Source organism: Strix uralensis, chromosome 19 (genome assembly GCF_047716275.1).
Source record: "Strix uralensis isolate ZFMK-TIS-50842 chromosome 19, bStrUra1, whole genome shotgun sequence".
Lineage (NCBI taxonomy): Eukaryota > Metazoa > Chordata > Aves > Strigiformes > Strigidae > Strix > Strix uralensis.
In genome coordinates, this window is record NC_133990.1 from 10,074,451 (window position 1) to 10,093,906 (window position 19,456).

At 52.4% G+C, this 19,456-nt stretch overlaps 3 protein-coding genes and 1 long non-coding RNA gene across 8 annotated transcripts in view; 3 read left to right on the top strand and 1 right to left on the bottom strand.

Moving 5' to 3' along the window:
* ACSF2 (acyl-CoA synthetase family member 2) overlaps positions 1–828 on the top strand; it is a 37,596-nt gene extending 36,768 nt beyond the window's left edge. Inside the window, exons 14-16 of the mRNA XM_074888922.1 lie at positions 170–280; positions 468–536; positions 630–828. Of these exons, the coding sequence (XP_074745023.1) occupies positions 170–280; positions 468–536; positions 630–680 (231 nt within the window). The 3' untranslated portion in view covers positions 681–828. The remainder of the gene's footprint in view (positions 1–169; positions 281–467; positions 537–629) is intronic.
* A 411-nt stretch (positions 829–1,239) lies between these two features.
* Positions 1,240–3,059, bottom strand: LOC141952042 (uncharacterized). 3 transcript variants are annotated; one of them, XR_012631542.1, is made up of 4 exons: positions 3,032–3,059; positions 2,443–2,714; positions 2,137–2,199; positions 1,240–1,704 (listed from the first exon to the last, which is right to left on the bottom strand). It is a non-coding gene; the product is annotated as an uncharacterized LOC141952042 (long non-coding RNA). The 3 variants fall into 3 exon arrangements; XR_012631541.1 differs by lacking the exon at positions 3,032–3,059 and adding an exon at positions 2,834–3,005; XR_012631540.1 differs by lacking the exon at positions 3,032–3,059 and having other exon boundaries at positions 2,443–3,005.
* Positions 3,060–3,084: 25 nt separating this feature from the next.
* RSAD1 (radical S-adenosyl methionine domain containing 1) lies at positions 3,085–5,641 on the top strand. 2 transcript variants are annotated; one of them, XM_074889047.1, is made up of 9 exons: positions 3,085–3,242; positions 3,751–3,884; positions 3,964–4,168; positions 4,243–4,608; positions 4,708–4,771; positions 4,850–4,997; positions 5,074–5,128; positions 5,218–5,321; positions 5,398–5,641. In XM_074889047.1, the coding sequence occupies exons 1-9, from the start codon at positions 3,093–3,095 to the stop codon at positions 5,624–5,626; spliced, it is 1,455 nt and encodes a 484-aa protein (XP_074745148.1). In that variant the 5' UTR covers positions 3,085–3,092; the 3' UTR covers positions 5,627–5,641. The 2 variants fall into 2 exon arrangements, with proteins under 2 accessions (XP_074745148.1, XP_074745149.1); XM_074889048.1 differs by having other exon boundaries at positions 4,243–4,607; positions 4,743–4,771.
* A 293-nt stretch (positions 5,642–5,934) lies between these two features.
* On the top strand, positions 5,935–17,592 carry MYCBPAP (MYCBP associated protein). Of its 2 annotated transcripts, none has more exons than XM_074889046.1 (19): positions 5,935–6,068; positions 6,783–6,904; positions 7,503–7,659; positions 7,762–7,865; positions 8,363–8,537; positions 8,854–8,969; positions 9,679–9,829; positions 10,089–10,204; positions 10,876–10,976; positions 11,634–11,742; positions 12,088–12,277; positions 12,906–12,985; positions 13,552–13,698; positions 13,880–14,164; positions 15,001–15,122; positions 15,860–15,975; positions 16,473–16,606; positions 16,794–16,973; positions 17,442–17,592. In XM_074889046.1, exons 1-19 carry the CDS (start codon positions 6,032–6,034, stop codon positions 17,550–17,552), a joined length of 2,553 nt encoding a protein of 850 aa, XP_074745147.1. In that variant the 5' UTR covers positions 5,935–6,031; the 3' UTR covers positions 17,553–17,592. The 2 variants fall into 2 exon arrangements, with proteins under 2 accessions (XP_074745147.1, XP_074745146.1); XM_074889045.1 differs by having other exon boundaries at positions 5,937–6,068; positions 12,798–12,985.
* Positions 17,593–19,456: the final 1,864 nt, after the last annotated feature.

Genomic DNA, 19,456 nt, shown 5'->3' on the forward strand with positions numbered 1-19,456 from the left:
AAAGCACTGGTGGGATGGTCAGGCAGCTCAAACTGCCTTTACACAGCCCCATGTCACGACTCCAGCATCCCGTGATACGGGTCAGGGCTCACACCGTGGGCCAGCACACATACCCTGTGGGAGGAGAGGGATGTCCCCGGGGGTCACACCATCCATCTGTCCCAACTAGGTGGTTGGTGTGAAGGATTCACGGATGGGAGAAGAGATCTGCGCCTGCATCCGAGTGAGGGCTGAGCAGGACTGCACCGAGGAAGAGATTAAAGCTTTCTGCAAAGGGAAGGTGGGTCTCCCAGTCCTCAGTTCCCTGCCAGACCAGTACGCCCAGCAGCTGCTGGGGATTTGCAGATGGAAGCCCAGGGATTTAGAGCAACTGGGGCTCCAGCCCTGGCAGTCCCAGCTTGGGTAGTACCAGCTGGGCCAGCTACAGTTCCTCGCAGGTTGTGTAGTGGTTGATTTTCTCTTCCCAGATCTCCCATTTCAAGATCCCGCGGTACGTTGTGTTTGTGAGTCAGTACCCGCTCACCGTCTCAGGCAAGGTAAGAGGGGCTGGGGCAGGGCAGGGGCCCTGGCCTCCTGTCCCATCTCCTGTCTGAGTCTCTCTTCCTCCTCCTCTCTGCACTTTATTCCAGATTCAGAAATACAAGTTAAGGGAGCAGATGGAGAAGCACCTTCAGCACTGAGCTCGGGAAGGCAGAGCAAAAAACGGGATAAATCAGCCCCGCTTCAACTTTTCACCTGTGCCTTGGGCTACGCAGCTGGAGACCTCCTCTCCCTGACATCAGGCTGATGGCCCTTTTAGTTAATAAAACAGAGCGCCTTTTTTTCCCAGTTGGGTTTGTTTCTTTGCCAACAGAAATACTGCGGCGTAAGGAAGGGATGCTTATTTCTGGAATTCTGTCCGGTTACTGAAAGACCTTATGAAGGTTTTAAAATCTTGCGTCTCTTTGAGCAATTTGGCTGCAGCCATTTCAGAGGACTTGATGCTGGGAGGTATTTTACTGATATTTTAAAGTCATAACAGCCTGGCCTGGCTTCCCAAGGTAGGTGAATGCCTTCTCTGCTTGGGTGCTGCTGAGACTCCTAGGTCACATAACACAGCTGAGGAGCTTGAAATGAGGGGCGGGGGCTTTAGAGAGTGAGGCTTTGGATAGAAAGGGGCTCCCTAAAGCTGGCTGGAAAAGCTCACCCTGTTCCCACACCTCCCCTGGGCCTTCTGGCCCCCAAGAAACTTCTCCAAGGTAGACTTGGCATTGTTTATTTTGTTGCTTTGGATAAGACAGACAGTAAAGATTTGCAGAAATACCAAAGTTCCTGTCCCATCGGCAGTGTGAAGCAGAGCATAGCCGGGACAGCATTTTACGGGAGTTATTTGGTACCTCCCAACCATGAAACACTACTCCGAGAAGTGGAAGAGCAGAGCTCCTCTTCCTTGCCGGCAGAAGTGTCCCACCCCAGCAGGAAGCGGATAACGTTGCTGCCAACTCTCGCCGACCTCCCGGCATCTGCTTCCTTCCCAAGCAGGGCTGGCGCCGGGGCCTCCACCTCCACCCTGGGGCTTCCTCCGGCAGGTGGGGGGAAATGGTGCAATGGGAAGAGAGGTGAAGCGTCAGCGAGGTCTCAATCCTGGATCTCCCAGCTGGACTGTGGTCTCTACCCATGGAAGCAGACAAAGTGGACAACAAGCCCACTGTTCGTGCCTGCTTTCTGAAAGAAAAAAAGTAAGTGGGATGGTTCGTGTCAGACCCTTTCTGTATAGTGTCTCTCCAGCAAGTTCCTCCAGCTCATGGGTCTGGTGTCAGCATGTTTCACCAGCTTCACCTCTGCCCACCCTGGAGTAAGAGGGATGCGTGCAAACGAAACTCAGGTCTCCTCCTCCCTGTCCTGGTTTTAGGACCCTTCTAAACCTCCCTTCCTGGAGGAGGAACTGTTACCTGCGTTACAGCAGCTGCAGCCCCGAGGCTGGACACAGTGGACCTCTAGGTCTGATGTCTAGGGAGGGACTTTTTACCTTCCTTTGCTTCCCCCAGCACTAACCCAGGTGCGGGACAGCCCTGCAGTGAGAGGAGCTTCTCCTCGGGTTCCTGCCTGATAACTCCACCCTTTGCACAACCCCTGTGCTGCCCGGAGTGTACTCACCGTAATTGGGGGGTGGCTGGTAAGAAATGAAGTCAGCCGTGGCTTGCGGGGGTAGACACACTGCTGAGAAACACAGCGAGCAGGGGTCACAGCCAGCACAACGGGCCACAGGCCCCCGTTGCCCCATCCCTGCTCCCCAGAGCTCTGCCTGTGGCCCGGGAGTGGTGCTGAGCCCCAGCAGAGCCGGGGTGCCCAGGAAGCTTTCCCTGCCCTCCCCATCCCCCTCGCCGGCCAGGGCACCTCCTGAGATGTCCCATGGCCATCCCCACCCCGCGGGACGATGCAGCCCCGGCTGAAAATACTCACAAGAAGGGAAGGGCCAACGACGCTCCTGGCCGGCAGCATGGCCTCGGCGTGTGCGGGGCTGCGTGCAGGCTCCACGGCTCCTGCCCTTCCCGGTACCCACGTCCGGCTCTTATAGCCCCCGGGGCCAGCCGGGAAACTCCGGGCAGCGGGGGCTCTTCCCCGGGTCGGAGGGTTGCGTCAGGGGTGGGTTACTCTGAACTACCCTCTCCTGGCCTGGAAACAGGAATCTGCGGCCACAGGCTTTGTCGTAGCTATTTCTCACTTCTCCATGGCTATTAATAGAGCAAAAAGAGAAAAAAATAGTATCTGGGACCGTCAGCACGGGGTTTGCACAACCCCGCGCGGAGACACGCCACGGCTCCCTCCTCAGAAACCCCGCACAGCCCCTGACCTGGAAACCCCCCGCCAGCCCCGAGGGACGGCCGGGGGAGCGGATGCGGGGCCGGTCCCGGGGCTGCCCGAGCCTCGGCGGGACCGTGTGTCCGGGGGTGGGGGACGGACATGGGCATCCCCCGCGCCATTCCGCTGGAACCGAAGGGCTCTGCCCCCCCTTCCCCCTTCTCCTCCCCACCGCCCGGCACCGCCGTACCCCCGGGGGCGGCCGAGGCTCGGGGCCCGCCTCGGGGCGGGGCCGCAGCCCGCGGGGCCGCATGGCGGGGCGGGGGTGGCGGCCGGCGGCGGCGGCGATCGGTGCGGTGCGGCCCGGCGGGGCCGGCCCGGGACGGGGTCCGGGATCGGGTCCTGCCTCGGAACCGGCCCCGGTCCCGGAACCGGCCGCCACCGCCGCGCTCTACGTGCACGTGAGCGGGGAACCCCGGGCTTGCACACAGCAGGGGGGGGGGATGTTCACGGGGACCGCGGGCTTGCACACTTGGGCACACACGCGGGACCTGGGGCTTGCCCACGTGGGGGGAGGGACCCCGGGGGTTGCACGCGTAGGGGGAGGAACCCTGGGACTTGCACATGCGGGGGCACAAATGGGACCCCGGGGCTTGCAGACGTTGGAGGGTGAACGTGGGACCCCGGGGCTTGCACACGCGTGGGTGCATGCAGGACCCCAGGACTTGCACGCATCGGGGGGACACCCCAGCCTCGCACATCATGGGGCACGTGTGGGGGTGCCCTGGCGCGCATATGTGGGGGGTGCTGCGAGGGTCTCCACGTGAAGTGGGGGCACCCATGGGACATGTGCCTGGTGCCCCTGGGGCAGGCAGGGAGTGCTGGGGGGCGTGCGTGGGGCTGGGGCTGTGTCTCCCTCCCCAAAGTGGGGTGTCCCCACCCGTCCCCACCGGCGCTCCGTGCCCGCAGTGGCCCTACTGCCGCAAGCGCTGCTCCTACTGCAACTTCAACAAGTACGTGGTGCCGGCGGTGGACGAGGCGGCCATGCGCGCCTGCCTGGTGCGGGAGGCATGCACCCTGCTCCGCCTCAGCCAGGTGCAGAGGTGGGTGTGTGGGGGGGTTTGGGGGCGCCACGGGGCCCCTCAGTGCCTGTCCACAGCCTCCCCACCTTCTGCCCTGCAGTGTCACCTCTGTCTTCTTCGGCGGGGGCACCCCCAGCCTGGCCAGCCCCCGCACCATTGCAGCGGTGCTGGAGGCCGTGGCGGGAGCTGCCCACCTCCCCGATGGCGCCGAGGTCACGCTGGAGACGAACCCCAGCTCTGCCGGCACACCGCGCCTCGCCGGCTTCAAGGCGGCCGGTGTCAACCGCCTCTCTGTCGGCGTCCAGGTGAGAGGGGCTCTCCCCCGTCCCGCCCCCCACAGCCCTCCGTGCCCCCCTCTGCCACTGCGCTCCCTCTGCAGTCGCTGGACGACGCCGAGCTGCGGCTGCTGGGCCGGGAGCACACGGCGGCGGAGGCACGAGGGGCTGTGGAGGCGGCGCGGGGGCTCTTCCCCGGCCGAACCTCCATCGATCTCCTCTTCGGGCTGCCGGGGCAGAGCCGGGGCGCCTGGGCCCGCGGGCTGGAGGCGGCGCTGGGGCTCTGCGACCACCACGTCTCCCTGTACCAGCTGACGCTGGAGAGGGGCACGGCGTTGGCGGCACAGGTCTGGGGGGGGGCTCTGCCCACACCCTCCCAGGACCTCCTGGCCGACATGTACCAGGCAGCCCGTGCCGCGCTCGTGGCCGCCGGCTTCCGGCACTACGAGGTCTCCAATTTTGCAAGGAAGGTGGGGTGCCCCCCATGCCATGCCCCCCTCCCTGTGCCATCCCACCCCCCCCAGCAGGCTCAGCCCCCCCCATCACCCCATGCAACGCTCTTCCCCCAGGGCGCTCTCAGCACCCACAACCTCTCGTACTGGCGGGCTGAGCAGTACATCGGCGTGGGGCCGGGTAAGTTGGGGTGACGAGGGGGGCTGGAGGGGGGGGCGTGCACAGCTGCGTTGTCATGCCTCCCCCTTGCTGTTGCAGGGGCGCATGGGCGGTTTGTGCTGCGGGGCGAGGGCGGCCGCAGCCGGGAAGCCCGTGTCCAGACACTGGAGCCCGATGCCTGGATGCGGGAGGTGCAGAGCCGGGGGCACGGCACCAGGAGGCGGGTGGTGCTGAGCCCGCTGGAGCAGTGAGTCCGGGAGCATCCCCCCCCTCCGCACCCCATCCTCTGCCGTGTCGCCCTGCAGCTCTCCATGTGCCCGCAGGCTGGAGGAGGTGCTGGCCCTGGGGCTGCGCACGGACGAGGGCGTCACCCACGAGGTGAGGAGCCACCACGCGAGCCACCACGCGTGGGGGAACCCAGCACCCACCTAACGACCCATCGCTAACGATTTGCCCTGGGCACACAGCGCTGGGGGCACTTCTCCCCTCACCTCAGCCTGGAGGCCATTTTCGGGGTGCCGGGTGAAGCGAAGGCGCTGCAGCAGCAGGGCTGGCTGGTCCTGGATGGCGGGTGAGCCCCGGGGGGTGCCGTGACGGGGGGGGGGCTCCTGCGAGGAGCCGGGGCTCAGCCACCGCTTCTCCCGCAGCGGCCTGCGGTGCACGTGGGAAGGCCTGGCCCTGCTGGACTCTCTGCTGCCCGCCCTGCTCTGCCAGCTGCAGCACCGCTGGGCCCTGCCAGCCGTCCCGGCGCACCCTGCCCAGGGCGCTGCGCCCGGCCGCGGCAGCGGGGCCCCGAGGAGGAGCCCGACGGGGGACAGGGCCGGGGGCGAGGCTGCGGGGCACGCCGGGGTTGTGAGCGGCAGCAGTGTGGAATAAAACGTGAGAGCTGTGTGCTGGCTGTCGGGGGTGTTGGGGGCAGCGGCGCCGGGCCGCGCGAGCGGCTCCCGCGGGTGCTGGGCGCTGGCGGGCGGCTCCCCCCCGGGGCTGCAGACCCCGCCAGGCCGCTGCAGGCCCCACCAGCCCGCTGTAGGCCCCGGCGCTCGGCTCCGCAGGCCCCAGCAGTGCGCATGCGCAGCACTCCGCCATGGCGGGGCGGGCAGCTGGCGCCTGCGTAGAGCGGGCGGTGCCGCCCCGCCCCCCGGAAGCGAGACCATAGAGTCGCGGGGGAGCTGCCCCTCTAGGCGGTGCGCGCGGCTTCTCGGTGGTGTCCGGCCGTTGTTGCCATGGTGCCCGGGCGCAGGGCGGCCTAGCGGGACGCGGCGGTGCGGAGCGGGGCCCGGCATGGCCCGGCGGGAGCCCCGGCCCGGCGCCCCCGCCGGTACGGCTCAGTGGCGGCTGACGGCCGGGCCCCGGGGCTGGCTTGTGCCCATGGCACGGCCTGGGGCTCCCCGCCGCTCCCGAGCCGTGCACCATAGACAGTGACCCCTCCTTTTATGTATTTTTATTTATTTTTTTTACCTGGGAAGGCTCCACGCGTGTCAAGGAGCCTCCCAGATTAAGGATGAAGGGAGAAACAAATCCCCGGTGGGATTGCATGGGCTGCGGCCCTGCCCGGTGGCAGCCTGTGCCGGGGAGCGCTGCCCTGGGCCTGGCTCTGCTGGGGAGTTACTATTTAAAAGCTATTTCGCTATTTAGGAGCTTCTGAACATCCAGGCGCTCGCTGTCTGAGTTGTGCTTGGTGGGCGCAGTGCAGCCGTGCGGGGAGGCTGTGTGCTTGCGCTTGCAGCTGGAGTAGGAAACTTTCCAGGAGTTTGTTCTCCCCCCCGCAGGAAGCCCGGGCTGCGTTTATCACATCCATTGTCTCTCATCTAGAAGAAAGCGTCAGCCAGTTGAATCCTAGTGACCCACTTTGGTCCTTGTAGCTCCTCAGAGTTTGATTTCCCAATTATAAGAGATGCTGAATTTAATTGTTCTTTGCAACCTTAAAAAAACCCCAACCTCCAAACACACTGAAAATGAATAACCAGGCTGAAAGAGGATAATGGTGTTTCCTTGGGAGACTGAAGAGGATGTCTCTTCATCTGTTTTTCAGACAAAAAGGAAAAGACACATGAACTGTCCTCAACAATTGCAGAAGAGCCTGAGCCCGTTTCGTGTGTTCTGCAAGGAGATGACATCCAGGTGCTTGCAATTAAGGTGGAAGACCTGGAGAAAGTATGTATCTTTACTGACAGAAACAGCTGCCTTAACTGACGCTCTCATTTTGTGTGTTTAACAGAGGGGGCTGTCCATTTACTTAAACCAAAACCCACTCTTGGAATTCAGTTCTCATTCCATTTTGTGTGTCCTGATTTTTATGACTTGTCAGATCGTCAGGTTCAGTTGCTAAAAGTAAAGGATTATTGACCCTTACACAGTCTTTTGAAATAGAAGAGTAAGTCATCTGCCTCTTCAAAGTTGCGTTCCCAACTTTCTGGTCTTAATAAGATGTGTAAGTTGTTTAGTAACTATCATGGTGTGCTTTCCAAAACTCAGGTCAAACTGTGTGAGTGGAAGCATTTGACACCAAGTGACACAGCAGAAAACTATTGGGAAAGTGATTTAAAACTCATTTCCCTGCCCCAGTTATAAAGCAGAGTCCAGAAGAGTATGACAGTAACTAAGCTGGTATCTCCACGGTTGTGTAAGGTGCCTCTTAAGGGAGGAACCGCCTGTACTGATATGACTTCTCTGCATATCCTAGAAGGATCAGAAGGAATGAAGGTGAGTCATTATGTACCTAATTGCATTGTGACTGTTTATTTTTCTGAAGCTCCATGCTCCACGCCTTCCCCATGATGCTGGGAGAATTCCAGTTAGGAGGAAATATCTCGTTCGAAAATATCAACCCAAAGAGGCAAAGAAGGCAGCACATCTTGTATCACATCCTGCTTTCCCAAAGGCACCCAGCGAACCACTGACTTTTTCTGGTAGGGTTAAACTTCACATCTTATCGTTGGGTTTTGATTTTGTTGAGCCTAGTTTTAGTGACATGGCTCTGGGGTTGGGGTTTTTTTGTGTGTGTGCTGTAGGACCGGGACTACTTGGCAATGGCTGTGAAGAAATTCTCCCGCATCACATTTTGGGAAGTCTCCAGGAGTTCAGGATGGAAGCCTTGGCTAGAGGGAACACTCAGGTTGGTTGGTAAAGTTAGGAAAATGCTGCTGTGCGGCACTTTTCTAGAGGTGGAGTGCAGTGCCTACAGTACCTTTCGATGCTTTTCAGCACCTATCAGGAACAGGTCAGGCCTGAGGTGTGGTTTTCCCAGCCTGTCATATTCTGCGGGAAGGGCTTGCCTTCAGAGGAACTGCACCAGCAGGTTTTAAAGCCCTGTGTGCAGGACGAGGTCATGGAGGGAAGAATTACAGAGGCTTCCTCTTCCATATGTGCTTCTGCTGATGGCGTCAGGCTTGCAAGGGAAGGGCTGGTGTTGCAGCAATGCCATTGCTTGAGTCTAATTACTCAGATAAATCTTTCCATTGTTTCTGAGTGTGTTCCTAGTGCCCTGTTTTTGTTCCTCTCAGAGTGATAAGGTAAAAGTACTGTCAGCCTGAAGAATTCTTTTCCCTTTCCCATTTTCATGGTGGCTGTGTGTGCATAGAGAGGTTAATTTAACGTTTCCTTTCTCTTCAGATAGCAGATTTTATTGAGGCTTCTCATCCAGATGTTACTGCAGCAGCTTTAAAAGAAGAACATGGAGGAGAGAAGAAGAAAACAGTTCATCAAACCCCACTAGCAGAGCACAAAGCTCTCCAGAACTGGCACCGTCATATGGCAATCAGGAAAAAGCAGGAGAAATACCTAGGAGGTAGGAAGAGCTGAGGCCTTGTTCTGTGAAATCTCTGTGCGGATGGGGGAGTTTGGCACCACAACAAACTGTAACAGTTGTAGCTGACTGGGGTTAATCCTGTTGCTGTTGCAGTCTACTTCCATGTTCTCAGAGCTCCCCACTGCTAGTGCTGGTGGCCCTGGGTGCTGTGGGGAGGTGAGCTGGTGGTTCTGGTTGGGGGAAGGACAGTGGGTTTGGTGGGGGAGAGTGTAAGGGGGTTACACGTGAACAATAGTAGGGGTAACAAGTGTGCCCAGAAGTGCAGCACTAATGATTAGACGTTTCTTCTTTATAGAAATTCTTCAGAGGCCAGAGAATGAATTGCTGATGAACAGCTCAGAGGATTACAGGCAAATCCAGGAAGAACGTGACCTCATTGACTGGAGTCTCCCTGCCCTGCTTCCTGGAAAGGCGAGTGCCCTACTTCCTCCGTGTCCTGATTGCCCTGCTCTCGTGAAAGAGCTAAGACACGGGTGTTATGAGTAACATCTCTGAAGACCTGTCATTAGATATTTATCAAAGCCACTCTAGGTCCTTCAGCCTACTGTGCAAGCAGAGCTTTCAGTGACTTTAAAAATCAAAACATGAACTGTGCTATCCATACTAGTCAGAGGAAAGTGGTGGTGTGCTTTGACTCCTTGTTAACATGTCTATGGGCAAGTGCCATTTCTTGATTATCACCAAAGGCTGTCATGCACTCGGAAGTGGCACTGGGATGTGCCGCAATTGCTATTCCAGGGACAGAAAGATCTGATAGCTTCAGGCTTGAATTTTAGCGATTGCCATGGAGAAAGGGGTAGGGGTAAGTCATGAGAATTGTGGGGTTATCCTATGTTAACATTTTTTTACATTTATAGCACTATCAAAGAATTTGTGTTTATGTCAGGCATTATTTTAATATCATTCAACCTTCATGTAGCACTAACTAGAAGAATGTTGTCTTTTGTCTTTGACAGCAGCCTGATAGAAATTTTGTCTTGCTCTGCAGAAAGTGATAATTTATAGACTTTTAAAATATCTGTGTAAGCAGAGTTAGACTCCTTCCTTTTAGTCCCTGTGAAAATAGCAGGCAGCCGTACGCCTCTGAAAGCGTCAGTGGGAGCCTTGTTTTCCACCCTAGGGCTACCGAAGAGGAAGCGAGTTCTGGAGCCAGCCCGAGCGTATTGGAGATGAGCTCACCGGCCTGACGATGACACTGACGCAGAGAGAACGTGGCTGCCCTGAGCCAGTCACTCGTGTGGGGAAACCTCACACTGTCCGGATGGAAACAGGTAAGGGGACACCGCAGAGAGGTGATCCCACAGAAACGGGGTACGAGTGTGGAGGGAGCAGCAGAAAGAAAAAGTGACTCCTGTGAGTAGGGAGGCTCACGTTATAGCTGTCCCTTCTGACAGCTGCAGCACAAGCTACTTCCTGGTCATCTGTTGGATTTCCTCTTTAAAACACAATGAGAACAAAATTTGGCAGAGAGTGAAATTAATGGGCATGTGGGTATGTAGACAGTGAGCTCTTGTATGGGTATTTCCACAGGTCTAAAGCCTCCAAAGAGGATTCCTTTCCGTCTAACCTGGGATGAGAGTCTTTTCCTGAAACAGCGGCGACAGGAGCTAAAATCTGTCCTAGAGGAGCTAGATTTTTATAAGCCGGTAAGACCAGAGGAGTGAGTATATTCTCTGCATCTCTTATCGTGTCAGATGCTGTAGAGTAACGTAAAATTGCCAAGAACTGGATCTGAAAAAGCATAGGAATCTAAAACTTAGCCCTACAGTACTTATCTTGGAAGTTCCCACATTTCCAAAGGGCTACACCCAAGAAAGAGTTGTCTGGCCTCCCTGCATGTTGCATGGAGAATAGGACCCCAAACCAGCAGCATGCAGCTGCCAAGACCTAGGCAATAAAAAACCCTGCCAACTACTGGTGTAGGACTTCGATTTAGTGCCTCAGGGCAGAGGGAAGACACCTTTACCCATGTCAATGAATCTCCTGAAAGCAGGTAGCCTCTCCTCTTAAAAACTGAACAAAGCTCACCTTTTTCTTTCTGAAACCTGGCTCTGGGCTGAGAAATGTGTGTGAAGGAGACTTTTCCCATCCATACATCATTTGTAGTGGGCAATACGGTCATCTAGGATTTTTGTGAGACCCAGAATCAGTTTCTTCCTCTTATCTTTTAAACATTGGATACTTCTGGAAACCATCGTAGGAGCAAGATATCTGAACTTCACTTTACTGGTTTCAGTTGCTGTGTTTGTCTGCTATTTTAACTTCTTTTCTATATAAAAAGAGAAATCGTGAGTTGGTCATTTTTCTGTATGTCCAGGATCTGGATGGACTGGAGGTGATCGGTAAAGGGCAGCCTTTCACATCTGTCTCAACAGAGCCTCTTCCCCATTCCACCACTTCCGAAGAGTCAGAGACCCTGTAAGTTTTACTTCATGTCAGAAATAAAGAATTTTGGGTATGTACATCAGTTTCTTAGGGTATCCTTAACCATACTTATCCAGAATATTGAGGAGTCTCCGCTGAGACACAATAAAAGGCTTATTCAGATATTAAAGTCACCAGATTTAGGAATCAAGCAGTTCCCTTGTGCCCTGGGGCCTCATGTCTAAGCAGCAAAAATCAGAGAAAAGCGGTTTTTTGAGGCCCTTCCTCCAGCCTTCCCTCTGTGTGGCTGTAGAGCTTCCATTAGGCAGGGTGTGGATTCTGCTCTGAATGACCTCCATCTGGTTGTCTTTTTCCAGCCTTCCACTTCCATCATCAGTTTGCCTTTTTTCCCTGTCCTGTCCATCTGTAACAGGCACAACCTGAGGGCCATTTCTCTTTATTCAGTGACGTACCCTCAGCCTTCCTTAGGCAGGTATCATTTCTTTAATATTCTGGCTGTCCTGCCCTCCTTGCTGGGGACAAGTAGCTAGCTGGCCTTTACCACATCTGCAGGGCTCTGTCCCTAAGGAGATGACTATGTGGGAAAGCGTTAGTTGGGATTATTTCTTATAGAGTCTTGTAAATCACCCCTGGTTCTCCCCTCTCTGAATTTCACTCCACGAAAACGCTGGCTTTTGTTTTCTTTCACAGTGACTCCTTAGGGGCCTACCCTGATGTGGTTCCAGAAGCAGTACTGGGTCCATCTTTAGATTTCTGTGGCCAGCCTGCTCGTTGGATCAACTGCACCACTTCTTGCAGGGTAATTGTGCACTTTTTATTGTTTAGTCAAGCTAAGCCTGCTTGAGTTCCCAAGTCCCAGCTGTACAAGGAGTGTCACTCTCAGGCCGGAGAATGGGGGATTTATTCCGAGCACAATAGGGGATCGCTACATTTGCTCTGGAGAGATCTAGAAACAGAAGGGGTTGCTCTCTCGGTGGTGAGGCTCAGATTCCCAGGCTCTCTCTGTATAATGGCTGCTTCATTGGACCTGCCTTACAAGTTCTCCTAGCATGGCTCAACCCCTTATTTGTGATGTGACTTCAGGCAAGATAAATCCTGCCAGAGAGTAGAAATTGTTATCTTTGTCTTTTTCCTCTTCTTGTAGGATGAAATTGGCATTGCTGCCCGGCTCACCTTTGAGACTTTGGCCGGTGAGATAGCTGAAAGCTCCCTGACAGTGAGCAATAATGGCACAACTGCTGTCTGGTATAACTGGATGAGGCTTCCCCATCAGATTCCCTCCAGAGAAACCAGGGGGAAGAGGATGCCGTGGTTTTACTTTGATACCAGACCAGGTATGAGAGCTGCTGATCTGAGACCTTTGTACATAGGCCAGAGAGCACGTATCCAGGAGTTATCTGAGATCCAGAGTCTGACTAAGGGCAGAGCAAGCCTGCTGGGTCATTCTTCTTAGGAAGCCGCCCTGGCGTCAGAGCTGACTCACACCAAAAGAGGTGTGTGAGGCAGATCGCTTTCATGGGACTTAAAGGAAACGAGGTTGCTCCTATTCTGAATGTAAATGGGTGGAATATTGAGAAGTGAATAATTTTTTGATGGCAAACCAGGCATAATAGGCCAGAGAGACTACTGAGCTTGCTGTAAAAGGAGTGTGCAGTGGAAATAACACCAGTTCAGTAACATGGTGACTTGGAGTAAATCTGGAGGAAGAAAAATAGCTGGATGAAGTGTGATAACCAGCTAAGCTATGGGGAAAGAGTCTTGTACAGAGATAAGGACACTTGGAGTAGGGTTGGAAAAGTGTCAAGTTAACCAGGTGGCTTCTTGCAGACCGGTGCATTTTCTCTTTTATTTCAGGTGTAATTTTGCCTAGAGAAACCAGGAAGTTTTTATTTCTTTTCAAGTCAGAGAGAGCAGGCATTTTCAGCGAGTCCTGGGAGTTTAGGACACGTCCTCTGTTACTAGGAGGAGCTCTGCTGCAGGTGACCCTCTGGGGAATTGCTGTGTATGAGGATAAATTGGCTGACCTCAGAGAGAAACTGGAGGTAACCGGGCATGTAACTGGGTAACTGTGAGCTTTGAACTTAATATGCAAATAGAGGGTAAGGGTGGGAGTGGATGACATGGTATTTTTATTGCTATGCAATTAGAGCTGAGAGCGAGATGATTATTTACAGAACATCTGTACATACTTGAGCAGGTTTGCTAAATAAAATGAAAGAACTCTGCAGTCTATTGTAATGCAATTAATAAAGACATGATTGTGTCTCCTAAATGGTTCACGTTGGTCCTTTAAAGAATGAATTTTCTGTTGGTAATGAATTTCATTAGTTGCTTAGTGGAGATGGGATTGTGTCGTACACTATGATAGCAGTTAAGGTATAAATTGAAAATTAAACTAGGCTTTGAAAAGCATAGTATGGGGGGGATTTGTGGGGTTTGTTTGAAAAGCTGTTTAAGTATTGCTCTGCTTTGCAGGGTTTGCAGCTATTTTTGCCCTTGAAACCCTATATAACGTGTACATGTGGTTACTGGCGTGGGTGTGAATTTGTTTGTTTTTCTGTCTGTGGAATGGGGACTCACACATGTTGTTCTTGTTGTGGTGCCTCAGAGTGATCTGGCTGCTCGAGAGGGTGCTGCGATAGTAGCAGAGAGTCTGAAGGAATGTCGTGTCCGAATTCGGACCCCAGAGCGCACCCCATCTCCTGTGGATGCCTATGTCACAGAGGAAGAGTTGTTCCACAGGAAGAATCCTGAGGTGACGTTTGCTATTTGATGGGCTACGCAACTGAAAGAGCAGGGAGGGAAGACCCATGGGGCTGGCGCGTCCCTGGGTTTCTGGAGGCTGGCACAGTTCACCATTGTGGCTTTAACAATTTGATTTGTAGAGGAAAGGCATAGCTCATTTCACTATTTACCTTTTTTCCCCATTATCACAGTTGCATTATCAGCATCAAGTGGTAAAGCAGCTGCATGAGCTGTGGAGACAGCACATGACTGTTCCTGCAGCCTTTGAGGAGAAGGTGCCCTCGGGCCAGAAGAGCGCTGCAGAGGCCGCGCAGTACCCCGAGAGTGCCTCAGAGGCTCTTCCCTCTCAGAGCAGCACCACAGAGCTCCCAGCTTGGAAGAAGACACTCGGGGAGGCTCAGAGTCAAATGACAAACGTGGAGGAGGAAGAACCAGGCTCCTCGGGGTGGAACCTCTCCTTGGACGACTTTAAGCAGGTGGTCACCCCTGTTCCCTCTAGTTCTATGACAAGCTGATGGTGTTTTCATTTTCCCTACAAATGGCCTGGCCTACCCCAGCGTGGGCCCACCCAAAGGTCTGCTTCCCATGTGCTGTGAGTTAGTGATGGTTTATGATGTGTGTGCAGAAAAGCACTTCAGCTCTGCTGACCACGCCCTCAGTGCTCTTGTAAAGAGATTCCCAAGAGAGACTTTGAGGGCTGTTGTGTGAAGAAGAAAAGAGAACCACACAATGTAATAGATATTTTAAGCTCTTCCCCTGTTAGCTTTCTGTCATCCCAGGATGGAATGCAGGGGGCAAGCTAATCTTACAGCCTCCTGTGACCTCCCCAAGGGCTCCTCTCCTCAGAGGGTCCTTCCTGTTCATCAGAGCTTTAAGGGGACACCCCTGGCAGGCTGTGGATAAAGTGCAGGCCTCCCTAGATTAAAGCAAGAGTGGTTTGGGTTCTGTCAGCACAGTTTTTCTGTAGTGCTCTCTTGGAAACCTCTCCTCCTTTTATAACTAATCTTTACTTCGAGGTCTTCTAGCTTGCTAGAGTCCCTGTTCTCCAGCACACCGGTGAAGTTGCAAAGGGGCTTATTGTGAACCTAACTGGGGGGCCTGGGATTGCTCCCCAGATCTTGGGGCGTGTGTGCACCTTGGCCAAATCCCAGCCATACAGGAGGCCACGCCTGGGTGTGTAAGTGCCCAGTGCTGCCTGGTTTCGGACTGGTGTCTGAAGAGAGCCATGGTGTGCTCTGTTGAGCTCAGCGTCCAGATAATTGGGAATGAAGTCTGAGACACGCTCCATGAACTCTGTTTTCTCTCACATCAGGCTATAAAGTCGATCCCCGATGAGGAGCAGCGGGAAGAAGCACTGACCCAGCTCAATAAGGCAGCACTGGAGCTGTGTGTTGAACGGAGGCCAACTCAGACAGACCTTTTGTATCAAATCTGGTGTGTTACCTTTGCAAGATAAAGCTTGTAAATGCATCATGTGATCAACAGCCTTAGCAAGCTCTGTTGCAAGCGTTGTGATTCAGAGTGCAGATAATTACGAGGTCTAGAAGTCTTCTTTACTCTCTGGTTTTTTTTATAGGTTAATTGTAGTAGCTGTCTAGGACTGAAATGCCTTTTTTTTTTTTTTCCCTGGTGTTAAGTTTAGAATTTTAAATTCATGTAATTTTGGGAAGTATACAAGATTATTTCTGGCAAGATTAGTCTATATTTATGAAACCTTTGGGTAATTTTCTGTACCCTTTTACTCAGATAACTGTATCTTCCCTCATGCAGTCTCTCTGTTCTTTGCTCAGGCTTTCAGACTGTAAACATACCAACAGCTTCTAGTTGCTTCTAAATCAGCAGGATGCAGGTTCTTGGTAAATGCAGAGATGAAGTTGATGCTGATTTACCAACACGTGTCATGTTGAAGAGCAGGAGATGTAGTTTCACAGTAATATTTATGGGTCTGTATGAGCCCAATGATTTGCAAACTGTTGAGACCTCAGAGAATTCTAACATAAGGAAAATAATTTAGCTTCCCTCTGCACTGTTTTTTAGATGGTGGGTGCTATTTTATTGGTTTAGTTGGAGAGAGCAGCTCTCAGCTGTAAGGTGCCTTTGCTCCTGGCACAGGGTAAAACAAGATGCCAGTTGCTGTGCTGTCTCCCTTCTAACTCTGATACTTTCCTCAGCCTCCAGCTGTGGCGTGAAACAATTGATGGTATGGTGAGTCGCTCTCTGAAGCTGAGATCCCTGCTTGGCTTGCCTGAGAACACCACCTATGTAGATGTTGTTCCAGAGGAAACAGGTAAATGGTAGTTTTAGCACAGCAACCAGTTTCTGTGGACTGTTGGAAATCCAGAAGACATGCTGAATTTCAATGGAACTGGCAATTTCAGCAGTTCCCCCTCAAAGTTTCTATAAGAAAATGCATCAGAAAAAATGGAAGATTTTGTGAAACTAATTGTGATTTGTGGTTCGGTGTCATTAAAAAACCACCACACAAATAAGCCTTTTAATTTAGGTAGATGTAGCCCTGATTTTCACACAGACTAACCCAGAAAACCCTATCTCACTATCAGCTGTCTTACAGGCTTGTACTGATACACGTCTGAGACCTGTTCATTCCTTATTTAAACAAAGTACTCTTCAAAGTATTGTTTTTCAGTGCAGTACAGCTCAGATTAATAAAAAAAGGAACACACATTGCAAAAGTAATACAGTTCCAGTGCGTGAGTGCAGCAGGCTTGTCTTTCTGCATGTGAAAATGTTGCTTTTGGGTGATTGAAATTCTTTCTTTTGTAGCGGAAGTAAAGCAACTTATAAAAGGTGAAAAGGAAGACAGAATAACCACTAGGAAAGAAGAGAGAAAGTCATATGGTAGTGAGGATAAAGGAGGCAAAAAAAGAACAACAAAGACAGCAGGGACAGAGAAAGAGGTATGTGTTGGGATGCCTGTTGAAACCTAAATGCTGGGGACAGTGTGATCCATTCTGAGATGGTGTATGCTGAGTTTGAGCTGATTTCCAACCCAGTGAAAGAGGTGCTGTTTCTGGGAGGCGCATCTTGCAACAATCTCAAAGGGTTCTGACCTGTGACACTTTTCTTTGGTCTGTCCCTGAATAGCAATATCCAAGCAGCAGCAAGTTAAAAGATGAGAAAAAGCTGAAATCTTCCACTTCATCACGGGAGATGAAAGAGGGAGCACAGCCCATGGAAGCTGTAACTACAGATGGAGTAGAACCTCCTCAGAAGGAGATGGACCCTGTTTTGTTTAGGACATACCAGGAAAAGCTTTATGTTGAAGTGAGTCTCACCAAAACTTATCTCTTCCTTTTTTGTTTTTGTTGTAAGGTTACACTGAAGCTTAGGTGGAGAGGTAAGCGTTTTGTTAAACTCAGAAAACTGACATATGTCTGTAATTCTGTAGCAAGGTAAGTGTGAAATATGTAAGGTGTCCTTTGTTCCAGCCTGGAATCTGTTAACATAAATCCAGCCATCACATGCGGGATTTCTATCTGGGATGTCTTTAACATGCTTGTGGACTCTTGAGGGATCAGCAGAATTAATTGTATCTCGGATAATATTAAACACACTTCATAGCCAGGAAAGTTATTACTGGAGCTAAGTGCTGTTAGCAGGCAGCCACTTCTGTGTGGCTGTGTGTGTGCCCATACGTTAATGTGCATGAGAAGCCATCTGCCTGTCAGTCTCGTCGTCAGGATTTCTTCACGTGTTTTCACTGCAACTACCTTCTGTTAATTTCTGTTGCAGGTTTATGGGCTGCTGGATTCAATGGTGAGCAAAATGCTTTCTTTATTTGAGGAACTAGAGAAAAAAGATGCTCTAAAGTGGGAGAGCAAAGCCCGTTGTAACTGGAAATAGACTCACTTTTAAAAAATAAATAAATAACCATATCTACACAGATCAAGTGGAGGTTTTTCTTTCTGAAGTGATGCACTGATTACAAATACTGGGCTGCCTCTTTTCTGACATGCTGTGATGCAAGACTATTGCTAGATCATCTGTTACTGCTACAGATGATCGCTTGCCAAGAAGAGACAAGGCAAGAAATATCACAGCCTCAGAAACTGTTAAGAGTAGAAAATACTGGCATTTCTGTTAAGGGAGAAGAATTTAAAAGCACCAGTCAACATGAGGTATGTCTTATTCTTTGATTCTCAATCTTGCTTGACTAGCAGGTGAGTGAGCAGAGTGTCCCTTGTACTCATGAACCCAAGTACCAGGGCAGTAACTTAGAAAAATCCATCCCATTTTTGATCTTCTTGACTGCTTGTCCCATCTCCTCTTGGGACTGGCTGGCAGCTTTTCTGAGGCATTCAGGATCCCAGTGAAAACGCACTATCCCGGGGGGTGTGCACCCTCCCTAGTTTTGCGCACATGAGTTTACTTCTTGTGCTGATCTTACCATCCCTTTCCATCCAGCTCAGTGCACCCAGGCCCCATTCTGAGCCAACTCTTACTTGCTTCCTTCCACGACTAATCACTCTTGAATTAAAATGAGTGAAATTCATGCCATAAATATTGTGAGGATGGTTAGGCCTTGTGTTGGAGCCACCCGTCCTGTCTCTGTCAGCCTGCGTGCGCGTCTGGGCTTATCACCGCTTTCTGTCTGGGCTCCCTTGTGCGTCACAGCTGGAAGGGAGCGTTCTGTGGAGGCAGCCCAGGTCCGAGCGTCGCCCGCTCTTGGCTGGGCTTGGGTGGGAGCAGCTTTCCCAGGCAGAGCCAGCTGGGTGCAGGGTCTCTCTTGACCTGGCATCGAGAGACACCCAACGTGTGTCAGTAAAGTGCCGCTTCCTGCTGGAGCAGCTGGGCAGCATTCCCCAGAGAGGCTTTGGCCCTATAGCGAAATGACATCAGTGTAGATTGTTATTTGAGGTTTGCGATACCTTTGGGGTTCTCGGGCAGCAGATGCTTCTCCGCGCCGAGCGTTGCTGTTACACATTCTGTACGTCGCTGCGCCGTTGCACCAGGCGTGTGCGCCTCAGGCGTGTGCTCTTTTACATTGGCAGCCACGCTGACACGCGTCTTGGAGCTGCACGTAGTGCAAAATAACTGTTCCTTCTGCAGAATTGTTTTCTTTTGCTTTCTCATTTTAACTCGTGTGCTGTCTCTGGGGAGAGGATATATTTTTCCCCTTGGCTCCTGGCAGCACCATGGCAAAGCACAGCTTATTTTCTTTGCCTGCCAGGTGAGGCCCCTCCTGTTTCAAGATGCTTTCTCTTGGTGGGGTGCGGGGAGGCACTTTGGCTTCTGTGGAAGCCAGGAGCCTCTTCTGGCTTAGCGGGCACGAACCCACAAAGGGAATGTCTCTGCTCAGCATTCCTGTAGTGAGAATTTCAGCAACATTTTGAGAATTAGAAGGAAAAAGGCCTGAAGTTGGGGTGTGTCTCACAGGCTCTGACAATAGCTCCTGCCTCCCTGGAGATGATTATCAGCCTGTGAATATGCCCAACTCAAACAGCTCGAACCATCTGTTTCTAGACAAGAGGGAGTCTGCACATTATAGAGGCAACGTGATTGTCTCAAAGGCTGGAATGCTTTTACTTGGTAGCTTTACCTTACAAGATGGCAAAGGCCATTCATAAGGTCCATGCCTCCAGTCCAGCCTATAGAAACCAGGCTCCGTGTATACCTCTACTCACAGGAAAACTTGTTAATATGAAAACAGGTAGATGGGAATTTCAGGTTAGTCACGTACCATGGAAGAATGTCCTATGCTGGTCTCTCTTTCCCTTCCCCAGGAGGAGCCTGGTGGCCCAGGGCAG

Bases quoted from the DNA above. Each gene is read 5' to 3' on its own strand.
- RSAD1 (XM_074889047.1), top strand. From the start codon at position 3,093: ATGGCGGGGCGGGGGTGGCGGCCGGCGGCGGCGGCGATCGGTGCGGTG. The intron at 3,885-3,963 runs GTGGGTGTGTGG...TCTGCCCTGCAG, and splicing joins CGCCTCAGCCAGGTGCAGAG to TGTCACCTCTGTCTTCTTCG. The intron at 4,609-4,707 runs GTGGGGTGCCCC...CTCTTCCCCCAG, and splicing joins TCTCCAATTTTGCAAGGAAG to GGCGCTCTCAGCACCCACAA.
- MYCBPAP (XM_074889045.1), top strand. From the start codon at position 6,032: ATGGCCCGGCGGGAGCCCCGGCCCGGCGCCCCCGCCG. The intron at 7,866-8,362 runs GTTGGTTGGTAA...CTTTCTCTTCAG, and splicing joins TGGCTAGAGGGAACACTCAG to ATAGCAGATTTTATTGAGGC. The intron at 12,278-12,797 runs GTATGAGAGCTG...CTTTTATTTCAG, and splicing joins TTACTTTGATACCAGACCAG to GTGTAATTTTGCCTAGAGAA.